The 23,232-nt window shown below is 28.2% G+C and overlaps 1 protein-coding gene and 1 long non-coding RNA gene across 2 annotated transcripts; both read left to right on the plus strand.

Moving 5' to 3' along the window:
• The first annotated feature begins 281 nt into the window (after positions 1-281).
• On the plus strand, positions 282-2,191 carry LOC136089103 (uncharacterized). The gene is made up of 3 exons (XR_010642803.1): positions 282-375; positions 500-614; positions 2,057-2,191. It is a non-coding gene; the product is annotated as an uncharacterized LOC136089103 (long non-coding RNA).
• Positions 2,192-4,301: 2,110 nt separating this feature from the next.
• LOC136087945 (uncharacterized) lies at positions 4,302-4,892 on the plus strand. The gene has a single exon (XM_065811575.1). It carries the CDS (start codon positions 4,302-4,304, stop codon positions 4,890-4,892), a length of 591 nt encoding a protein of 196 aa, XP_065667647.1.
• Positions 4,893-23,232: the final 18,340 nt, after the last annotated feature.

A 23,232-nucleotide genomic window follows, 5' to 3' on the forward strand; every position in this document is an offset into this window, starting at 1 on the left:
TTCATTACGTAACAGTAACAATTAGAAAACCAGCAGCCGGTTTCTTAGCCTTTCATGATTTAAAACCGGCTTCTGATTTCAAATAACTTACAAACAATCGTCTTAATCGTTAGTATTATCCGCTCTGATTGTTAGTAGAATGAACGTTGGAGATATTTATAATAATTTTAATGAGCTTAAGCTAGCAATTATAGAATATGAAAAATCAAGATTTGTATCTCTTTATGTTCGAGATAGTCGAACAATTGATTTTGCAATTAAAAAAGGCTTGCAACGATATATTAAAAAAGAATTAAAATATTATTTAACATACTGTTGCTATCATGGTGGGCGTCAATTTAAATCGAGATCAAAAGGACTTCGTCCAAACCAAAGGTATTTGTAAACAATAATTAAAGTTAGTCAGTAAAATCATAACTTTTTTCAACAAAAATTTTTTGTAAACTGAAGATTTTGTTTCACTAAAGATGCTATCTCTAGTCTTATTATTTATACATAGTACCTATAAAATCCAATATCCATTTACAATTTGCATTGGTGTTATGGTATGAAAAAATGGTGAAAAGTTCTGTGTGACAAAAGTTATTAATGAGCACAACCATGCAATTGACAAAGTAAATCTGTTTTTTTTTTCTTATATAAAGGTATTAGTTTTTTGCTGAATAGCAGGGTGGCCAGTATACATGAAATAAGGGAAATTATTAAAAATCCAGGAAAATGTTTTGAGTTAGGGGGTTAAGGAAATCAAGGAAAAGTCTAGTATTTTGCTATATTCCCCTCAAAAGTCAGTGAAATTTTCAAAATTTAGCTTAATTGGTTTAACTTAAATGATAGCATTTTTTATATAGTTTTCTTTTCCCTATTTAAATCTTTGCTATTAGGCTGAAAGACGTTTACAAACAATAAATATTAGTTTAAAAAGTAATTACTATCATTTTTTCTTTATAAAATTCCAGATTTTTAATTATCAGAGTCAGGGAAATTGATTGTACAAAGTGGCTGGCCACCCTGAATAGATTGTCAAGAAATATTTTATTGATGAAATACTATGTTTTTATAACAGCAGCAATATTACATAACAGCAGAGGTTAAAAAGTTTAAAAACTGAAAGATATGTATTTAGTTTTCTCATAGTTTTTATAAATGCATTTGACAGGTAAACAACTAAACAGGGGTTCAACAAAAAAAGGTTCTTAGTTTTTAATTATATTTTACAATGTTATAGTATTCTGTTGTTATATTTTTCTATAAATTTTATTAATTAATAGTTATTTTATACTTTCAACATATTTGATAGAAATAAAGCATAAATAGATATAAAAATGGAAGCTTTGTTTCTTAACTATAGCTGTTTTATCTGCTGCACTACTGTAAAAGCCAAAATGCTGCGATCTTTATTGATCTTATTGTTAATTTTATTTTTGCTTTTGTTATTTTAATATTTTTATATGATAGATTACTGAATTAATAAATTTAAACTTATGACTTACACCCCTTACATTGACTCAATTTGTGTTTGGTTATTTTAAAATATATAATAAAAAAATGTTTTTGTTTGTAGGATCTGGTTTAGTCATTGTTTTGTTTTTTTAACTAAGTAAATAGGCAGTTAAATTAATAACATTTCCCACTCAAGTTCTAATATAAAATTGTTTTTCGTTATGACTTATTGTCATATTTAATGTTAGTTTTTATAGTTATGTCATGAAGCGCCATTTTCTTGAGTTCCATAATACTATTAAATAAAAGAAAAGGTAAAAATAATACAATTGTAAATGATATTCTATTTGAATGCGCATGCAAATTAAATATTCATTTAAACTGTTGTTTTCCGTTGTAGATAATACTTTGTTTTAACTTTGTCTATATTGACCTGATATTGAGACAAATTAAAAAAATATTCTTTGAACTATAAACAAGTTTCTTATAAAGATTTATCTGTAAAGCAGAATTTTAGAAATAAAAAATTGCTGCTTATAAATAAGTTATATATATTTTTTTTATAAATCCTTAAAATGATGAAATTATTAATTTTTTCAAATTATTTATTACCTAGGAAATAATTGAAAGACTTCCAAAAGTTAGGAAACTAAATAAGGATCAAGAGAAAGATGTGAAACAATTGTTAAAGATACATGGCTTATTCATGAGCATGTTCAAAATGAAACAGGTGACGTTTATTAAAATATGGGCAATGTAAGTCTGAAATCCTAATTGTATTTGGAGTCTTAGTAGCAATTAAATTAAACATTATAACTGTAAATTATATATATATATATATATATATATATATATATATATATATATATATATATATATATATATATATATATATATATATATATATAAATATATGAATGTATGTAGGTAATAAAAAAATTTAGTAAATTTGCAATCTGTCATGCAATTTTTGGAATTAGGTAAAATGAGGTTGGCAAAACTTTACCTCTCAATCTTTTTGAGGGCGGCAAAAATTGTTTGATACAAAGGTTTGACCATAAAACATAGAAAAGAGGTTAGCAATTTTTTGCCGACCTCAAACACTTTCAGGTCGGCATTGCCGAATGCCGACCCTAATTCCAATGGTTGGTCATGTGTATATATATATACAAATATATAAATATATTTATATATTTGTATGTATGTATATATATATATATATGTATACAGTCCTTGACATGAGTTAACATTAGCAACGTAACTTGTTAAATAAATTTTGTAATATAAATTTGACAAAGACCTATAAAGTCTTACATTTTCATATTGGAATAGAATGCAGAAGTTTGCATTTTTTATCTTAGTTACAACAATAATGCTTTTCTTTTATAAACAACTTTGCCAACTTGATCATATTGGCATTAACGTTATAGTTATATTTCACTGTAACCAAGGATTTTAGGAAAATAAATTTCTCTGAACTGTGTATCTGTGTTTGAAAAAAAAAGTTCTTCATTTTTCTATTTCTATTTTAACTTTGTGTGATTTTTTTATTCACATTTTACTAAAATTCTGCTTTACTAAAAACATAACTGTTGCAAAATAACTTATATTTATCATATATTTATATATATCAAAAAAAAGAAAACCAATTGCAAAATCTAAAACTTTAACTTTGCCTTTTTTTATTTGAATTATTTTTACTCCTTGGCGGGGAGCAAAAGCTTAAGTTCTTGCTCCCCGCCAATGCATATATATATATACTTTTTGTAATTCACCTCCACAAGGCCAAGAAGGCCACTACAGATGAGGAGGCTACTTGTGGTTATTACCCTCTCCCAACTCTATAACTCCGAAACACAAACCTTGACAAACAAGGCCGCTGCGCGGAGAAACAAGTTGAGCGCGGTACTACCAGGGACGTGGTGGGAATCGAATTCAGAACCTCTCGCTTATGAAACGAGAGCTCTACTAATACACCACTACCGCTTATGTATATATTTATATATATATATATATATATATATATATATATATATATATATATATATATATATATATATATATATATATATATATATATATATATATATATATATATATATATATATATATATATATATATATATATATATATATATATATATATATATATATATATATATATATATATAGATAAATAGATAGATCGATATATCTGTGTGTGCATGTTTCGTTCAATTTACTATGTATTGATTAATCTCATCACTAATAGGAAAGAAAATAACATTAAAAGATCTTCATAACTTAGCATCTAAGGAGAAAGGTTCCACAGATATAGAATCTTTACTTGCAGTTTTTAAAAATTGTGATGATTAGTTTTTTTTTTGCTGATTAATGCTGCTGTTTAATAAATTACGTTAATATTTTTAGGAAAATTAATTATTTTTTAAATAGTTTAAAAAAATTAGTTATCAATACTAGTATTTTATAACATTTTCAGAAACAAGATTATGGTAAGTGACGTACATATGAAACACTTATCACCATTACTAGCTACTCTATTTTCAATTCGTCTTGTTTTATAGATATTTGTAAATGTTTGTTTTACACTATTTGTTTACTACTAACACTACAACTCCACTAACACACGATATTATTTATATTAAACTTGATTTATATAACCATCGTGTAATAATTCATATAATATAACAACTTATAATAATAAGATATATTATTTTGGTAGATTTTAGATTATAATTTATATTGCATTACTTTAAGTTGCTTCACTTTAGTCAGACTTATATTTTGTTGTAGGTGTGGATGTGGACATAAAATGCGATAAGAGTTGAGTTATTCAATCAATTTTTTTCCAAGATGCAGAAATGAAAAGATTTTTTTCATTGTATCCAGAGCTAATTTTGATGGATGCAACTTACAAATTATCAAATTTACGCATGCCATTATATATTATGCTGGCTGTAGGACCAAATGGAGAAAGTGAAATAGCAACAATTTTTGTAACTGCATCAGAGGATTCAATCACACTCAGTGAAGTGCTAGAAACATTTAAATCTAGAAATGAAAAATGGACTGAAACTGTCACTATTTTCACAGATAAAGACATGGCAGAAAGAGGCTCCATTAGAACAACTTTTCCAAATGCAGTTTTATTACTATGTTTATTTCATGTTCTACGAGCAATGAGTCGAGAAGTTACTGTTTTGAAAATGGGAATTTCAGAAAGCCAGCGAATACATGCATTAAAATCCATTCAAAAAATGGCTTATGCCTTATCTGAAATAGACTTTGAAAAACAGAGACATAATTTTATAGCCAAAATGCCACAGAGTGTAGTTCGTTATTTTGAAAATAACTGGAACAATTGCGTAACTGAATGGGTGTATTGTTGGCAACAGCAGAATTTAACTTTTGGACAGCGAACTACAAATAGATTAGAGTCTGTGAACCGATGAATTGAAGCTGTCCTAAATTTACTTAGCCCTCTTCCTCTTTTTTTCAAAGACCTTATTACTGTAATTGATTGCATGCGAAAAGAAAGAGATCTTACATTTATCACTGCTGGCGAGCGTATCTCTGTGCATGCTGTTTTGCAAAATGATTTTCTAAAAGAATTTTCTTAAATATTAACACCTTATTCACAAACCTTTGTAGCAAGTCAATTCGAAGAAGCACTAGGCTTAAACCCTGTTGAAGAAAATGAACATCCAACCTTAGAAATATTAGGTCATCAGGTGTTGATAAGCGAGCATAGGTGTCAATGCATATTCTTTAAATCAATGGCATTACCATGTAAACACATGTTTGTGGCAAGGCAAATGAAACATTTGCCACTATTTTCATATGATGGCATTGGTGTGAGATGGCTTAAGGCTCATGCTATTGAAAACCATAGACTTTTTCAACACCAAAATGAAAACCTTAGTCATCTGGGATTAGGTGTTGTTAAGGAAAGATCATTGACACAATCTGAAAAATTTAAAAAAGCATATCGTCTTTTGCAGCGTTTAACCCAGCTAGTCTCAGAAAGTAGCAATAATGAATTTGAAATCAGGTTAATGTCCTCCAAAATTTAGCTAAAGTTTGGGAGGAAAATAAAAACATAGATGTGTCAATCTTGGAATCACCTGTGCTTTTTTAATAGAAACTAATTTGAATCACCCTGCTGAAATAGGTAAGGAGATATTATGTGATGATATTGGTAAAGAGATGTTATGTGATGGTATAAAAACTTTCTATCCTCAAAACTCACCAAATAGTATTGATATGGACTTCAAATCTAATGAAATCTTTAATCCAATAAAAATAAACCATATGCGTGTTTGCAATTCCCTTATTTTAAATGACTCAAAATCAACTGACTTGTCAAATCAATTTGTTAATAGCTGTTTTTCAAAGATTTCAATACCCCAGTCTGTTACAGATTATTTATCAAATAGTTCCACTGAATTTGACTATAAATTACACTTGCAAGAACAAATAATTTACTCTTCACTTGATCTTCATTTGAACAATGATAGAAATGAGTTAACTGTTGATCAAAGCTTGTCTCTTCATGAAATTAAAAAAAACACAAAAAAATGATTAAAAAGATACAAGAACAAAGTATGTATGTATGTATGTATATATATATATATATATATATATATATATATATATATATATATATATATATATATATATATATATATATATATATATATATATATATATTAAGAAAGATTTAAAAAATAGTCATACTTAAGCTTTCTATGTTTTTTACAGCGTTTTTAATATAGTTGATAAAGTTGCTGTTTTTGTTGATTTAGATATTTTTTGTTTTTATATTTCTAATCATTATATTACTAGATTATATGCACAAAAATTTATTATTTGCAAACTAACAGAAAGAATGATGTGATTTTATAGTAATAGAAGTAAATTTGATTTGACAATAAACATGTACTCTTTGGTGCTTCATACAAAGAGGGGTGGGCAGTCTTTTTCGTTTGAAATTTAATGCCAGCGCCCGAATAAGCGCTAACAGGATGGTAATTTTTAAGTTAGCCTGCGCAATTTAAAAATTTTTTTTTGTTTTTCTGCTATTTAAATTTAAATAAAAATAAAAAAAAAGAACACTTAAATAAATACATATATAAAATAATTTAAAAAAAGGTTAAGAAAAGCTATTTTTCATAAAAGTTGAACAAATGAACAAAAAAAAATTTTGTTCCGATTTAAAATAAAATGCTTTTATTTTTTTGGCAAGCGCTTTTTTATGCGCTTGCCAAAGTTTTTGCGGGCGTGTAGGCGAGCGCAAAAGACTTGTGCGCGAAAGCGCAGGCTAAACAGAGAAGACTGGGTGGGAATAAAAGGGTTAGTGTGGATTTTATTCTTGATCAAATAATTATTTGATCATTATTAGAAAGGGTGGCGTTCTACCTAAAAACTACAAAAGAAAATTTCTAAAACCTTACAAAATAACATGTAATAAAAAGATTTTTCATTAAAGACAAAACAAGAAAACTTCAGTGTAATTTTTAAATTGTTGCCCACATAATGCTGAGATATATGGTACTTTCGTAGTCAAGCCCTATAAATTAAAGCTTGTTTTAAGGAGAATCAATCAGTGTTTCATAAGTTTTATTAGTGCGTTTTAAATTTAAAAGTCTTAAGTGAAGTATGGCTGTGTCAGATGCGATAATTCGCGCCTGTTTACTTTATGAGTTCAGACTTGGAACCAAAGCTGTAGAAGCTTGTTGTAAAATATGCGCTGCTTTTGGGGAAGGTACCATAGCAGAACAGACGGGTCAAAAGTGGTTTAAAAAATTTTCTTCTGGAAATGAAAACCTTGAAGATGAACCAAGATCTGGAAGACCATCCATCGTAAACAACAAGGATATCAAGCTGGCAATCGAGCAGGACTCCAGTCAAACATGTCAGGATCTTGCCTTAAGATTTAATGTGAGTGATGACTATTCGTTTACATTTGCACCAACTTGGAAAACGTTGGAAGTTGAGCAAATGGGTACCTTATGAGTTGATTGAAACAAACAAGCTACAGCGCCTAACCATTTGTTCTTCATTGCTTTCCCGCCACAATTTAGTGCCATTTTTGACCGGATGTTGACGTGCGACGAAAAATGGATTATGTACTGCAACAAAAAACGAACATATCATTGGCTTGCCAGTAACGATCCAATACCGATGGCTCCTAAACCAAGCATTCACCAACAAAAGGTTTTACTGTGTGTATGGTGGACTACAGCAGATATCGTTCACTATGAGTTGCTACCAAGTGGACAAACCATTACTGCTGAGATATACTCAGCCCATTTGGACAGAGTTTTGGTTGCACTTCACCACAAATAAGCAGCTTTGGCAAACAAAAAAGGTGTTGTATTCCACCAGGACAACGCCAGACCGCACACCGCAAAAATCACACATTACAAAAATTACACATGTTTACTACCTGTCATTAGCTCTTTGTATTAGTGAATTAATTATATTTGACCGCTTATTATCTATTATGTCTTAATTTAGATTGTGCAAACTGCATGGTGTTTTTGTTGGAAGCTTGTCAACTTGTCAACAATTATTATACTGATAATATCATGATACTTTGAAAATTTTTGTTAATTTGTCATGGCATGCCTTTATGATATGCCATGATAGATGAATTTTCTTGAATTCATGAAATGCTCGCAACCTGCTATATCAACATGAGCTGATAAAAAAAAAGATTACTTCTGAAATGTTTACGCTATAAAAAAAGGTTGGTTATTTTTTTTCTTTAATCGTTTCTATAGAAAATAGTGTGGTATTAACTAGGAAAACTTTATATTAATTGAGTTTACTATCTTGTAAAAAGCCATTTTAGTCTAATTTCAGTTAAAATATAATGCAAAACTTTTTCAGCATTGTGAAAAGTAAAAGATTGCAAACATTAAAAGATAATTTTTATTATATATTTTTATTTAATATTCAAATGTTACATTGACGTTATATTTATGTATTCATTTAATATTGTCATTTGAAAATATTAAATAGATTCTAATTTAAAACTGTCAGCCGGTAATCTTCAACTAAAGTTGAATAATGATTCTTTAATTACTTGTTTACTTTAGTGAAATTTTTTTTTTTAATATTGGCTTTAAATTTAAACCAAAACAATAATGAACAAGGATTACTCTTTAAAAAGCCTTTTTAATGCCTGTAATGAAATGGCCTTTTTAATACTTGTAACGAAATAGCCTTTTTAATGCTTGTAATAAAATAGCCTTTTTAATGCTTGTAATCGAAATGGAAACACAAGTATGATTTTTATTATCTTTTTGCTACTATTATCATTATATGATCTGTTGTTGATTTCGAAACATCTAAAGCTTTTTTAATTTTTTAGATAATTTTGAATTATACAATTTGTGTTGTCTTTTAATAAATTAAAATTAAATACATTATACAAACTAATTATACATACACTATATATTAATATACATTATAAATATATTAAATACAAACTAAATACATAATGATTACATTAACATTATTTTTATTATACTTAATTTTTTAAATTTTAAACTGAAACTGGTTTTAAGAAAAAAAAATTTTTTTATCTAATTACTTGCCACAAAATTTAATTGATAAAAACTGTTCAGATAAATGAATAGGGTTCTGAGTTTTCAAAAAAAAAAAGGACCAGATATAATACCGATTTAGGGAAAACATGTGATGGACTGATGATGCATCTACTGATTTATCTATGCCCCAACCCAAACCCTGTGTAACAGCACTCTCTTGCATGTTATTTCTAAATCAATCAATATAGCAGCTCTTGTATGTTTTTTGGAAATCAGTGTGATGTCGGCTCTGCGCTTTTTTTCTCTCAAAACTTCAATTTGAGCCGTACTATCTTTTGCTTACCTTCATATAGTTGCCACATTTAATAAATACAATTTTAAGCTAATTTACCAACAAGGGAGTATATTAAATATAGGATTATCTTTACATTTATATTTATAGGTTTATCTATATCTTTTATATAATAAAATACTTATTTGAAAATGTTATGAATTAAATAAGTACTGGAATTAATCCAAATTGCTGTATTGATGTCAAAATCGTTCTGAATATGCCACTGACCATGCAATGCAAAATTAAAAACTTGATTATATAAATGGTATTTTATACAATTAATTAAATATAATTAAATATCTTTTATATATTAAATGCCATTAAATACCAGCTTACAAGTTAACTTAAAAGTTATACTTTTGGTTTAAAAACAAGATAAAAATCTTCACAATAAAACTTTGGTTACATAAGTGCAGGTTTTGTGTGGGATGTTGTAATTGTATTTGATAAGATCTGTGAAGAAATTTTTCTTTTAAAGTAACAAGTAATTTATTACAAGTAAATTTTAACAAGTAAAGTATAACAAGCAAATTTGAACTGCTATTTATAAAGAATTGATAAAAAACTAACCTTTTTGCTTTTTTAAGAAACTTTCTCTTCATCATTATTTGTTGTAAAATTAACTTCACATTAAGTCGTTAACACATGAATTCATGAAAATTCATCTGCCATGACATAACATAAAGTCATGCCAGGACAAATATTACAATTTTCAATATACATATAATAATGATAGCAAGTTGATCAACTTCCCATGAAAACAAGTTGTTGTTACCAAGCCCTAAATTAATACATATATTATAGATTTGAAAACCACTTAAGTCGTCAAAAAATATGAATATAAAATTCTATGGGAAGTAGAATGACAGCTGTTTGAAATTGAGTTATTAATAATAAGTTAATATACAGCTGCCCATAAAACAAGGCATTCAACAATTCTGACCTAATAGTGTGACGTTGGCAAAAAAATAGCAACTCAAACACAGTACAAGAGAAATAGAACAGAACAGCCTGCAGTAGTCACATAATAAAGACATTACACATTACGAATTGACTGGGACAGTTGCAGAACTCCAAAATTGATACTAAAAAGTTCGACCAGAAGGTTTGTGAGGCACTTAAAATTCATTACCATGCAATGCCCTTCAATAAAATAGTAGTAATCTCGACGAGGAACGATATGTGCCAGCAAAAAATCGGATACCAATGTTTGTGTATTTATGTCAGAGAAAGATGAAAACATTCCAGCAACGTAAAATAGAACTGGCTGAATGAAGAGACTAAAGCTGAATAAAAAAATTGTAACAATATTACTTTCCATTTGAACTAATTGCCACAAGATATATATTTTAAATATTAAAAAATGTAGTGTATTAGTAATATAAGTATTGTATTAGTAGTAAACAAATTATGTAATAATGTAACTATTGTATTTAAATAAATAGTTTGTATTTAAATAAATAGTTTGTGCGTTATTAAATAAAACTACAACTATAACCAATTCCAAATTAATCAGCTAGAGTATGTAGAAATGTTAAATGTTTCTTTGCAAACTGTTTTAACATATGGTATCACAATGTTTTATCTTGTTTCTGAAAAAGTATGGATTTGAGCGGGGTAACGTTACAGAGTGTTAATATAAAATTAACAATAAATTATAATATTCTGGATTTAAGCAGTCATTGAAGCTTTTTCGCTCTTTAACACACTTTGTTTTCTATCAACTCCAAACATATGCTTGCAGCTTTATTTGCTGTTTATTACAAAAAAAGTAACTCCAAAAAACAAAAGCATCAAACAATAACAAAAACCATTAAAATTTTGAAAAGTTAAAAAAAATAAAAAGCATTATAATGGTTTCAGGGAGTAAAACCATAAATAATAAAAAACAAGTAATTTTTGTTTTTTGGTCCTTTATCTACTAATAAATTACTTGAATTTTATTAAAATACAAAAAGTATTTTATGAAAAAACACAACACAACTGATGAACTCCTCTCCTTAAAATGCTGTTAAGTTTTAAGTTTTAATTTTATGTATTTTTAACACTATTTTTACAATATTATAATATAATTTTCAATTGTTGCTTTTCTTAAACAAATTAGTACAATTAGTAAAGTATAACAAGTAAAGTTTAACAAGTAAAGTATAAAAAATAAATTTAACAAGTAAAGTTATACAGTTTTTTTATTTTTATTTATTTAGATTTACTCCCAACAAGGTTACAAGCAATCCACTATTAAGTTGGGAGTTACTAGAAAACAAATAGTATTGTTAAAAATGTAGGTTGCATGAGTCAGGAAAACATGATGGGAGAGAGTTCCAAAAGAGTTGAAGTGCAGAAATAAAAATTAGACAAATAAAAATTTGCAGAGCATGTAGGGAATTTACAGTATAAGGATGAGACTTTGCAGAATGATAAGTCAAGCAAGAAAGAATTTTAATTGATGGAGAGTTGACCTCTTTTGAGCAGCAACCAAAATATTCTTTATGGAAGAGAGAAAAAGATGAAACTTTATGTCAAGGGGAGAAAGCCTCAAGCTTGACAGATAAAGCAACATATAAGCTATTAGTAAAAAATCGCATTTGTTGTCTCATCTGTTTATTTTTTTCACTATTCTCTGCCTATTGATTATATGTCTGTATTTTTTTATCTCTGGCTAATCATCTTTTAATTTATCTGAGTCTGTTTTGTGTGATAGCTTTTGTCTCTACTTATCAGGCAAGATTTATATTTCTCATACTATTGGAGTCACCAGATTTTCTACCATATTTTCAACTAACTACTTTTATACTAACGACAAACATTCTGAGTTTCGATGATTATGAGTGATATTTACTTATTATATTTAAAAGACACATTTCAGCCATAAAAGAAACGGAAAGTTACTCATAATTATTAATTTCTATTTTCTATTTGCTTTGTGTTATTTCTATACATTAAACTGTTTATTTTTATACATACGCATACATGCATGTGTACACGTTTGTCTTTTCTAATGTAAGTGTACATGATATTTATATGTATCAACATATTTGCTTATATTTACACCACGCGCATCCCTTACCACCCTCATGAGATCTCTAAGAATGTTGGAGCTGTATTAAAAACTGGGATAGGGATTAGGATTTTTGGCTTTTGTAGTGTAGCCCTGTTATATTGCAATATTGACTAGCATGACATAGAGTGCAGGCGGTGAGATCTGTTGCAAGGACACGCCCCTGACGAGTGGCGTTAGTGCAGGTCTCGGGCTCTCCGAAACATCATTGGTGATCGCAGTGCAGTCCTGAGGAGGGGGATCACCATTCGCCACTACTTAATTCTGATTGGTTACCATGGCACCAACATTTTTTTTACCTCTTACACCCACGTATTATAGCGCTTTGTGAGCTTTATATTATGAATTTGTTACATTAACGACATTTATATACTTTTATCTCACACAGGTGATTATCAGTTTTCAGTTTGTTATCTAGAGTTTAGACCATATATAGTAGCACATTTACTAGCCTATTTTTTCTTTTTATATTGCTCGTACTTATATTTTTTATCATTTTACTTTATATTTTCTTATCTACTTATTTTATTGTTTTTGTATGGTGCGATAATTTTAGCCATGGTTGCCTTTAATGAACCAGCGGATCGATATTGACTTGTTTACTCATAGACCATTGTTTTATCATTTGTTTAGTATGACTAGAGCGTGAGTTATTGTTCACCTAATCCCTGAGTCCTAAAATTTTCTTCCTCCTACAAAATAGTCTTTACATTCATTTATGATTCTCACCCAATGACATCATCTACAATCTACTTCTATTTTCACATCTCCCAGATCTACGTGACTGGACGGCTCCGTTGGTCACTTTTTGCGACCATTGTGTCGCATAAACAAACAAATTTATTCTTTGTGGCTGGTGAGCCCCGACTTCTTCCAATGTACACTACAACGACAAAACGGACATTAGGCTATCCCGCTGGATGTGGTTACGGCGCTCAATAACCTAATGGCTACGCTAACACTCACGCACACGTTCATTCGGAAGCTCCACAATGCACGTCGGATCAGCGCTCGCTGACTATGTGCTCGGATCTAAAATCTCACTCCATAGCACATCATTCCACACCAACACGGGGCAGTAGCTCTTTTGACTAAGAGCGATGGCTTGTGGCCTACGGTGACTAATGTGTGGATTCGATCAATTGAAATCCATTCTGTAGGTCTTACGTCTGGCTCTGATGTGCTAGCCCATAAGCGCAAGGAGTGAGTGTGTTTAGCTTTCTATTCACCCGATTTGAAAGTGAACGAAAACATAACGAGACCATACGAGACGACCAAACGGTACATACTAATGCACTACACCATCACACCTGTAGACATCAACAGTCTCTAAAATCAGTATATCAAATATTTGTTCTTTGTTGCATATGTTCAACACTCAGAGTGACTAGAGCATTAGTTATTCCTCCCCATACCCCCTTATCGTCTTTTCTTCGTTTTTCTACTTCACCAAAGTCTTGCCACACATTTTATATTTTCTTATGATTTTTATTTTTTATTCAATGACACCACCTACAATATATTTTTATTTTCACATCACCCAGGTCTACGTAACTGGACGGCTCCGTTGGTCACTTTTTGCGACCATTGTGTCGCATAAACAAACAAAATTAGACAAATAAAAATTTGCAGAGCATGTAGGGAATTTACAGTATTAGGATGAGACTTTGCTGAATGATAAGTCAAGCAAGAAAGATTTTTAATTGATGTAGAGTTGACCTCTTTTGAGCAGCAACCAAAATATTATTTATGGAAGAGAGAAAAAGATGAAACTTTATGTCAAGGGGAGAAAGCCTCAAGCTTGACAGATAAAGCAGGTCAAACTACATTTACAATGCATTTTAGGACCTAGTCTAGAAGAGAAAGAGCATCATTGTGATACCATATAACATTAAAATAGAGTGCCTTCCTCAAATTTTTAGATCAATGTTGTAATACGATCCTTAATTAGCATGAAATTCTCTATCAAAATTAATCATAAAATGATTGGGGTAGGCAACTGAAACAGTGCCTAAAGTTTAACAAGTAAAGTTTAACAAGTAAAGTATAACAAATAACTAAAATATAATTTATCAGTTTTAATAAATTACGAACGCCTAAAACATAAATTTAATTTTTTTTTTATATTCATTAAGGATTATTAAATCAATTGAACAGATTTCCAACATCCATTTTCATCAAAATACCAGCCGGTTTAATAGAACTATTTGTTTCTAATTGCGGATGTGAAGTAAACCAACTGAAAGTTACGTCATTGTCATTTGCTAGAACCCAGACCAGCCGGTTCTCTAGCTGCTACAGCTAAAGATCAAGCAGCCAGTACTGTAGCCACTGCGTTTATTAAATAGTAAAACTGTCGTATGCAAAAAAGCTTTTACATACCTTTTGAAAAAAAACGTTTTTGTAGACAAAAGACGGGCCAATCAGAACGTAACAAAGTTAAACGCAAAGTTTCGTTTATAGTGTAACTATAAACGAAACACTAAACCTGTAACATCGTTTTGCGTTTTAAAAGATTCTTTTGTTTAAACTTGTAAGTTTATAAGATTCTTATAAGTTTAAATGATTCTTTTGTTTAAACTTATAAGTTTAAACAAAAGAAACTTTTCAAACGCAAAACGATGCAACAGGTTTTAGTGTAACTATATATAGTTAACTATAGTTACACAAAAACGTGTGAGCGTTTATAATTGTGAAAATAAATATAATTATATTTGTGTTTTAAAATCCAATAAACAAATATAATCGAAAAATACTATTTTTCTTTGTTAAAGTGTTTTTACTTAAAATTTATATAATTAAATAGTAGAGAAACCATAATATCGTGAGTTAATTGACGATATTACGGTTTATCTACTATTTACAACACGATAAAACAAGTGAAAACTTATATTGCCTATTAACAATTATAATTGTTATTAGGCAATATAAGTTTTCACTTGTTTTACCGTGCATTCTGTTCCCAGTGGGAAACGTTATTGAAATTTCCCTTCCTCCCTAAAGAAAAGAAAGTTCTACTGCTGTTGCTTAATTTGACATTTAAAATTTTTTTTTTAGAAGGTCATCAGGGTTATGAAAGACGTCTTTTCTACGTCTTAAGAAAGACGTATAACTGACCGACGTCTTTTCGACCTCTTTTTTAAAGACGTCTTTCCAAGTCTTTATTTAGGCTATTTATAAAAAGATATAGGAAGTCATAAAAAAGACGTCTTTTTGTCGTCTAAAGATGTCTTTTTTATAAGATGTCTTTTTTATAAGATATAAAGATGTCTTTTGTATAAACAAACAGGTAAACTATATTATTTTTACAATTAATTATAAAAATTAGCTGCAGATAAAACCTTTGATATTTATTATATATTTGTATATGATAATTTTTTTTAAAAACACAATAATATATATATATATATATATATATATATATATATATATATATATATATATATATATATATATATGTGTGTATATATATATATATATATATACATATATATATAATATACATATATATATAATATATATATATATATATATATATATATATATATATATATATATATATATATATATATATATATATATATGTATATATATATATATATATATATATATAAATTTTTTACAAGGAGATGCTCTTCCTGGCATTAACTGATGTTATATATTTATATCTTTCATTTAAAATATAAATTGAAATGAAATTACAAAACAAGCAAATTACTCTTTCTTTTTTCCTGTACCTTCCAGAGCCTCTTCTGCGGTATTCACGACACGATCCACTGTAAATTTGTGAATATCTATTTTCTCAGCAATATTCTGATATGACATGCTATGCAATAACAACAGATGGTTTTTTTTTTGGAGTAATATCTTTCGTTTTACCCATTTAAATGTAAATAAACTAATAAACAGTAATACTGAATAGAATAGAGTTCAATAGAATATACAATATGCCACTAACACAAAAAATGATTAAAAAAATATCAGCGAAAATAAATGTTCATTTTCCTGAAACAGTATACTGGTGACTTACACATAATAATTATAAATATACTAAGACCTGAAATGGTTATAATAATAAAAGAATAAGAAAAAACTATAAAAACTAATTTTTCATTGTTGCCACTACTTTTTTGGTCATAATTGTATTATGTTGACCTCTTGGCCTACAAAATGAAGAAGGCAACATTCGACTAAAATAAAAAAGTTTTTTTTGGTATGCACTTATTCGTTTGTTTTAATCAAAAAAATTTAGCCCAAACAGTTTTTTTCATAATTCTCTTTAATATGAACACAACATGTCTCGGAGGTTTGGGATCGCTTTAAAACATTAAAAAATTTGAAAGTCATTAACATAAATTATCTTTTAGTATTGTTAAAGAAGAAAAAATTTGAACTTAATGTAGTTGTGTAATTGAACTTATTATGTTTTTTTATCGTATGATAAATAAATCTTTCCGCACTTTTTTGACATTTTTTGATTGTTTATCATGATCTTTATCAAGATTTGAGTGTCTCCTTAAAGTAGATATCAGCACTCAACATAGTGGCCATAAAATTTTAAAAGTTAAATTCCAGGACATTTCCAGGACATTCCAGGAATTTTTGTTGCATTTTCTAGAACATTTTATATCCAATTAAATGAATCTATTAATTATCTTTTCAATATATTTTTTTCATATTGATTGAATTGTAGAATATTAAGCTAATATTAGAGATTGAAATAGCTTGGCTCCATATGTATATGTATATATCTATCTATCTATCTATCTATCTATCTATCTATATATATATATATATATATATATATATATATATATATATATATATATATATATATATATATATATATATATATATATATATATATATATATATATATATATATATATATATATATATATATATATATATATATATACAGAGGCGTAGAAAGAATTTTTTGGTGTTCAAGATAGGTAACTTCCAGACATGGAGCAAACTTCAAACATTTATATGTTTATACCTATATCAAATAATGAGGATTTACAAAAAATTGCGATGGTTGGAGGCTGGGAACAAAAATGCCCCAAAATTTTCGCCCCCCCCCCTGCCCCAAACGTGAGAGCAACAAGTTGATGAAATATTTTTTGTACTATTCTTAACTAGGCTTATATTCATCGATAAATTTTAGATTTCATTTTAAAATATTTTAGCGTTTAAAAATTATGACCATATAAAGTTTAAACCCCCCTCAATTTGAGGGGGTTGCAAATTTTATATGTTAATAATTTTTAAACGCTAATAGATAATACTATGAAACTTAAAATTTATCGATGAATATAAGTCTAGTTAAGAATAGTACAAAAAATATTTCATCAACTTGTTGCTCTCACGTTTGGGGCAGGGGGGTCAAAAATTTTGGGGCTTTTTTGTTCCCAGCCTCCAATCATCGCAATTTTTTGCAAACCCTCATTATTTGACATAAGTATAAACGTATAAATGTTTGGAGTTTGCTCCATGTCTGGAAGTTACCTATCTCGAACACCAAAAAATTCTTTCTACGCCTCTGTATATATATATATATATATATATATATATATATATATATATATATATATATATATATATATATATATATATATATATATATATATATATATATATATATATATATATATATATCACATTTTCTCTGATTTTAGCCCATGTATATATACATAATAGTTATATAGAATTTTTTTTATTGAAATCACACTTTTTAATGCAACTATATAAACAAAAATATTTACAAAAAAGATAAATAAAACTCAAAGTATAGTATTTCTTTTTAAACATAAAGCTTTTTCTAAACTACCAAACTCTTGCAATTTTAAATATTTATCTTTTGATAACTTACTTAAATCATTTGAAGTAACTTTAAAACTCAAGTTCTTTTTTCTCTATCCCTTGTCTTTAATGCATAACTATCTGTTTCTTTTATTAAACCATCAGCTGATGCTTGAAGTAGTTTCTTTCTTCATCATCGTTTCAACGGAAACGGCTTTTCTTTTAAATTTACAGTTGATGACTCTTTAATTTTTTTTGCATTTTCCGATGCAAAAAAAGTTTATGCATTCAAGATAATTGTACAGATTTTAACATTTCCTTAGTAATTGGAATATCTGTAGCATTTTGTCCCTTTGATGACATGTGATCATTCACTATTCTTAAGGCAAATAGGAAATCTTCACTTAAATTTTCTACTAAATAATCATATTATACTTTGAATTTACGTTCAGTGGCAGCCTTGATATGAGACAAACAAATTAAATTGCGAAGACGTCCCAAAGAGATGTATATCCATTTACAGGTATATGCTGAGCAAGAAAAATATCCAAGCTATCTTCATATTTTTTGAATGATAAAAACTCTGTATCATGTTTACAAACGACGTTTACTATAAATTGAAAATACTCTTCATTTACTTTGTCACCAACCTTTGATTTAAATATCCAGAAGCCACTACCACGAGAAGCCACTACCACTGGAAGCCACTACCAATGGAAGCCACTATTTTTTCAATAATTTAGAAAAATTTTTGAGCTATACTCTAGTTCTCTGCTATCTACTAATTTAATTGGATCCAGACAAGACGAACATCTGACAATAAGATATTTTATGGGAGATTTTTCTAACATGTGAGTTGCAACTGAAGATAAAAATATGCATACATCTTTGTAAAATTTTGAAATTGTGCTTCCTTTTGATGTTGATAATCTTTTGTACTTTTTAACTTCCATATCGGTAGACAGACCAATATCAATTTTATCTTCTCTTTTGTATAACATTGGATCTGATAGATTTAGCTACATTATTTTTTTAATTGTATCAGATTTTTTTAATACATCATTCAATAAAAACACACTGAGAATGTTAACTATTATATTTTTTAAAACATCAAATAAAAATTGGACCATTGGTTTATCACTTTGAAAACCTTTCAGAAATAGATTTAACTTTTTAGCTATAAATTCAACAAATTTCAATTTAGCAATAAACAAAGGATCTTTGTTGTATCTTTTAAAATATTAAACCACTTTCCATGAGGTTGCTTTGATTTTGGTAAACTTTGTGAGTGCTCAATAAATCTTAATACTCAGGAAAAATACTTTCTGCTTGTTTATAGCAGTTTTGATTCTCACACCAACGATGGTCACAAAAAGGTAAAGGGAAAACCTTCATCTTAGATACATTTTCAAAAATTCCTCTACGTGAAGGACATTTATTGAGAAACTTCCATATTGCTTTCAATTTTTCATCACGCTTCCATTCAGACTTATTGATTGATTTTTTTAGGCTTCCATAAATTGTGTGGAGGCCACACGTGCCAATATCTTTTAAGGCTGGATACCCATTAAGTTCACAACCTTCTTTTACAAGTCCTAATAGCCTTAAATTGACACCAGGCCCACCCGAAGATATCTGAATCATTTGTTGCATGTTAAGTCAAGATACACCCTGTATCTGAAATATTTCCGTGTAAAACTATTTTACAAAAATACTTTCAGAAAACATTGATATAAATAACGAGTTCAGGCCTCCACATGATCTTTAAAAAGATTTTGATAAAGCCACATGTAATACCCATTTAATTTCAGCAGTTATTACTTGTTTATTTTTAAATACCATATCCAATGTTTTAGAAATAAGAGGTTGTCTATAAAGTACGTACGCTCGTAGGGGGAGGTGGGAGGTCTTTAAAAAGCGTACGAAAGCGTATGGGGGGAGGATTCAATTTAAAAGTACGTACTTCAATTTTCTAATTTATTACAATTAACCAGCTTGTCCATAGAACAGTTAAAATTCTGACTAAAGATCCTAGTTTGCCAACATAAAAAGATGTATCGTAAAGGGAGTAGAGTTTCCCTCTATACACACTCATGCAAGGGCGCCCGCAGGATTTTTTGATGTTCCAGATAGGACACTTTCACACATTGTGCAAAATCTAAACTCAAGTATGTTTATACTTATGCCAAATGAGGAGGCACTAATGTAGTAAAATTGTCAACTTTACTATCTAAAACTAAATTTAAATTTATTCACAGATTTTAAATTTTGTAGAAAAATTTTGTAAATAGCAAAAGTTATGACCATGCAAATTTTCGAAATGTTGGTGTAAATTTTGCATGGCCATCACTTTTTTAAGTGTAAAGGGGTGGCATTTGTGCCTAATCACACATGCCACACCTTATATACTGGCGGAAAAAAATGTCCGCCTTGAGTATAGTTTATTTTTATTTGATTTGTCATTAAAACAAAAAAAAGTACAATAGCGTAGACCAAGAATCGAACACCGGTCTCCAAGTCCATAATATTAACCTCTCGGCCACGCGAACACATTAATTATTAGTAATTTAACTTTATTAAAATTAATATTTATATATATAATTTTGAAGACGTTTTGCAAATTGGGATCCTGTGCCACAAACAAAGGGCTTTGGGTCCGTATAAAGTATCTAAGGTACCTGCTCCACCATTTTTTTTTTCAATAAACTTTTTTATTGAAAAAAAAAAGTTGGGGGAAGGTGTTTAAAAAACGGACGTACTTTTTAAGGAGGGTGGAAACTTAAAAGTACGCATGGCAACATGGGGGAGGGAGGGAAGTTTAAATTTCAAATTTTTTGGCGTACGTACTTTAAGGACAACCCCTAAATGGCTTTTCAATAACCTGAATTGTACTAGTTTTTAAAGGTGATGAAATAATCTATTCTGAAAAATAATTGCATAATGAACTTGATACAGGAGACAATAACTTATAATGTTTTTTACTTTTGAGATGACTTTTAACGCATTTTCATCCATATTTCTAACATTATTGTCATCTTTAAAAAGAGAGAAAATGATGCAACTTTTATACTTTTTTTAATAACCCCTTGTTTATTTTAAGGTGCTCGCAAGTATGCACTTGAAAAATATAAATTTTGAGGCATTCTCTTATTTATACTTTTATTATTTACACTTTTTCTAAAATTAAATTTGCATATTTGGATAATAAACCAAAAGTATTTTGAAACTTTAGAAAAATTAAATACTATAATTTGATTAGCATAACTTAAAACTCCGCAATTTCAGATATAACGATACAAAAATATTATAAAACAAAAACTCAAAGTAATTTAAGTAACATAGTACAAATAAGGAAATCTTTCGATTAAACAATAAATCATAGATAATTCTCTCTTGTTATTAAAATTAAATTGAAATCATTTATATAATTTTTTTTTCGCAAAAAAAAATTAATTTTACTGCAATATCATTGGTAATTTTTTAACTTTATTCAGAAAATAAAAAAACTCAAGGACATTTCAGGATATTTTTGAAAAAAATTAAACTTTCCAACATTTTGGAACATCCCAGAACATTCCAGGATTGTGGCCACTATGGATCAAAGTTTGAACTTTAGATATTACAATATAAATTTTATGTTCTAGCTGACAGATGTTTCTAAAATTATTTTCTTCTTTTTCTTATTTTATAGAACTTTACAATCCACAAACACAAAAAGGAAGCCAGTAACATAAACACACACTGATAATTCACATCAATGTTATAATTGCAACTGATTTGTATATATAAAGTGCATAATTGCACACTCCATTTTCTAAAATAACCTAAAAAGGTTTTGTTTAATAAACATTAAAGTAAATAAAAATTCAAATTTTAAATAAATTTTTTATTTAACTTACACATTTACTTCAATAACTTGGCGATTGGTCTTTGTAATAACTTGGCGATTATTCTTTGCAATATTACTCATGTGGCACTTGTATTACTTTTATGCATTATACTTCTTACATAACTTCTATTCTTAAACCATATTTCTCTAAATTGTTGGGAAATATGGTTTAAGAATGCATAGAACTGATGCAAGTGCCACATGAGTTATCTCATATTGCCAAGACCAAGATCACAACGTATTTCATTATAAAAATTTTTATTTTGATTGTCAGAGCTAGATAAAATGTATTCATTTGCCATTTAATCAATATTATTAATACAAACATTAGCTAAACTTGAATATTTAATTGAAAAATTGTCAGGATCTGAACTAAAATTACTACTTAAATAAAAACTGATGTCTTGATGTAATTTTACTAAAATGTTAAAACAAAGCATCTGTATCTTTAGATTTAAAGATGAAGATGTTTTGTTTATAAACAAAACATCTTTCTGCAGAACTACCTGCTTGATGTCACAAAAATTTGTACGAAGATTGTTTTATACTTTTTTTAAATCAAGATCGACTTGCTTTTTAACTGTTTGGCATAACTTTTAAAATAGTAGAGTACGAAAAATGTTTTGAATAGTTAGCTATCCTCTAAATAATAATTTAATACAAAAAAGTTGGCATATACTTTTATGTTTCTATAGAAAAAAATACTTTATAGTTTTTTCACACCATGAAAAATGATTTTATATTTTGTTATGTAATAAGTGTTGTTTAAATAAAATGCAATAAACCTATTGAACCGTTGTTATATTTGAAGAAGGAAATCTATTGAACTGTTGTTATATTTGGACTTTCAAATAACTATTAAAAACATTATTAACTTAAAAACTTATTTACTTAAACGTGTATTAGACAAATCAAGTATGATAAAAAAAAACTGTTTTGTACATTTGCGTCAGCATATATTATTTAAAAATAAGACTTAACGTTTAATTTAATTTTTCTTAATAAGCAGTTTAGACAGCTTTAATGGAAGATAAATTGGTTGTTTTTTTATTATGAAAAAGAGTAAAGCTAGTTTTTTCACAATTTTAGGGACGATATATTTGCTATGAACCAGAGGTTAAAATTTTCGAGTTTAATATTTATAGTTTCA

Source organism: Hydra vulgaris, chromosome 12 (genome assembly GCF_038396675.1).
Source record: "Hydra vulgaris chromosome 12, alternate assembly HydraT2T_AEP".
Classification (NCBI taxonomy): Eukaryota; Metazoa; Cnidaria; class Hydrozoa; order Anthoathecata; family Hydridae; genus Hydra; species Hydra vulgaris.

Excerpts from the sequence above, each read along its gene's own strand:
- LOC136087945 (XM_065811575.1), top strand. The coding sequence starts at position 4,302 with ATGAAAAGATTTTTTTCATTGTATCCAGAGCTAATTTTGATGGATGCA.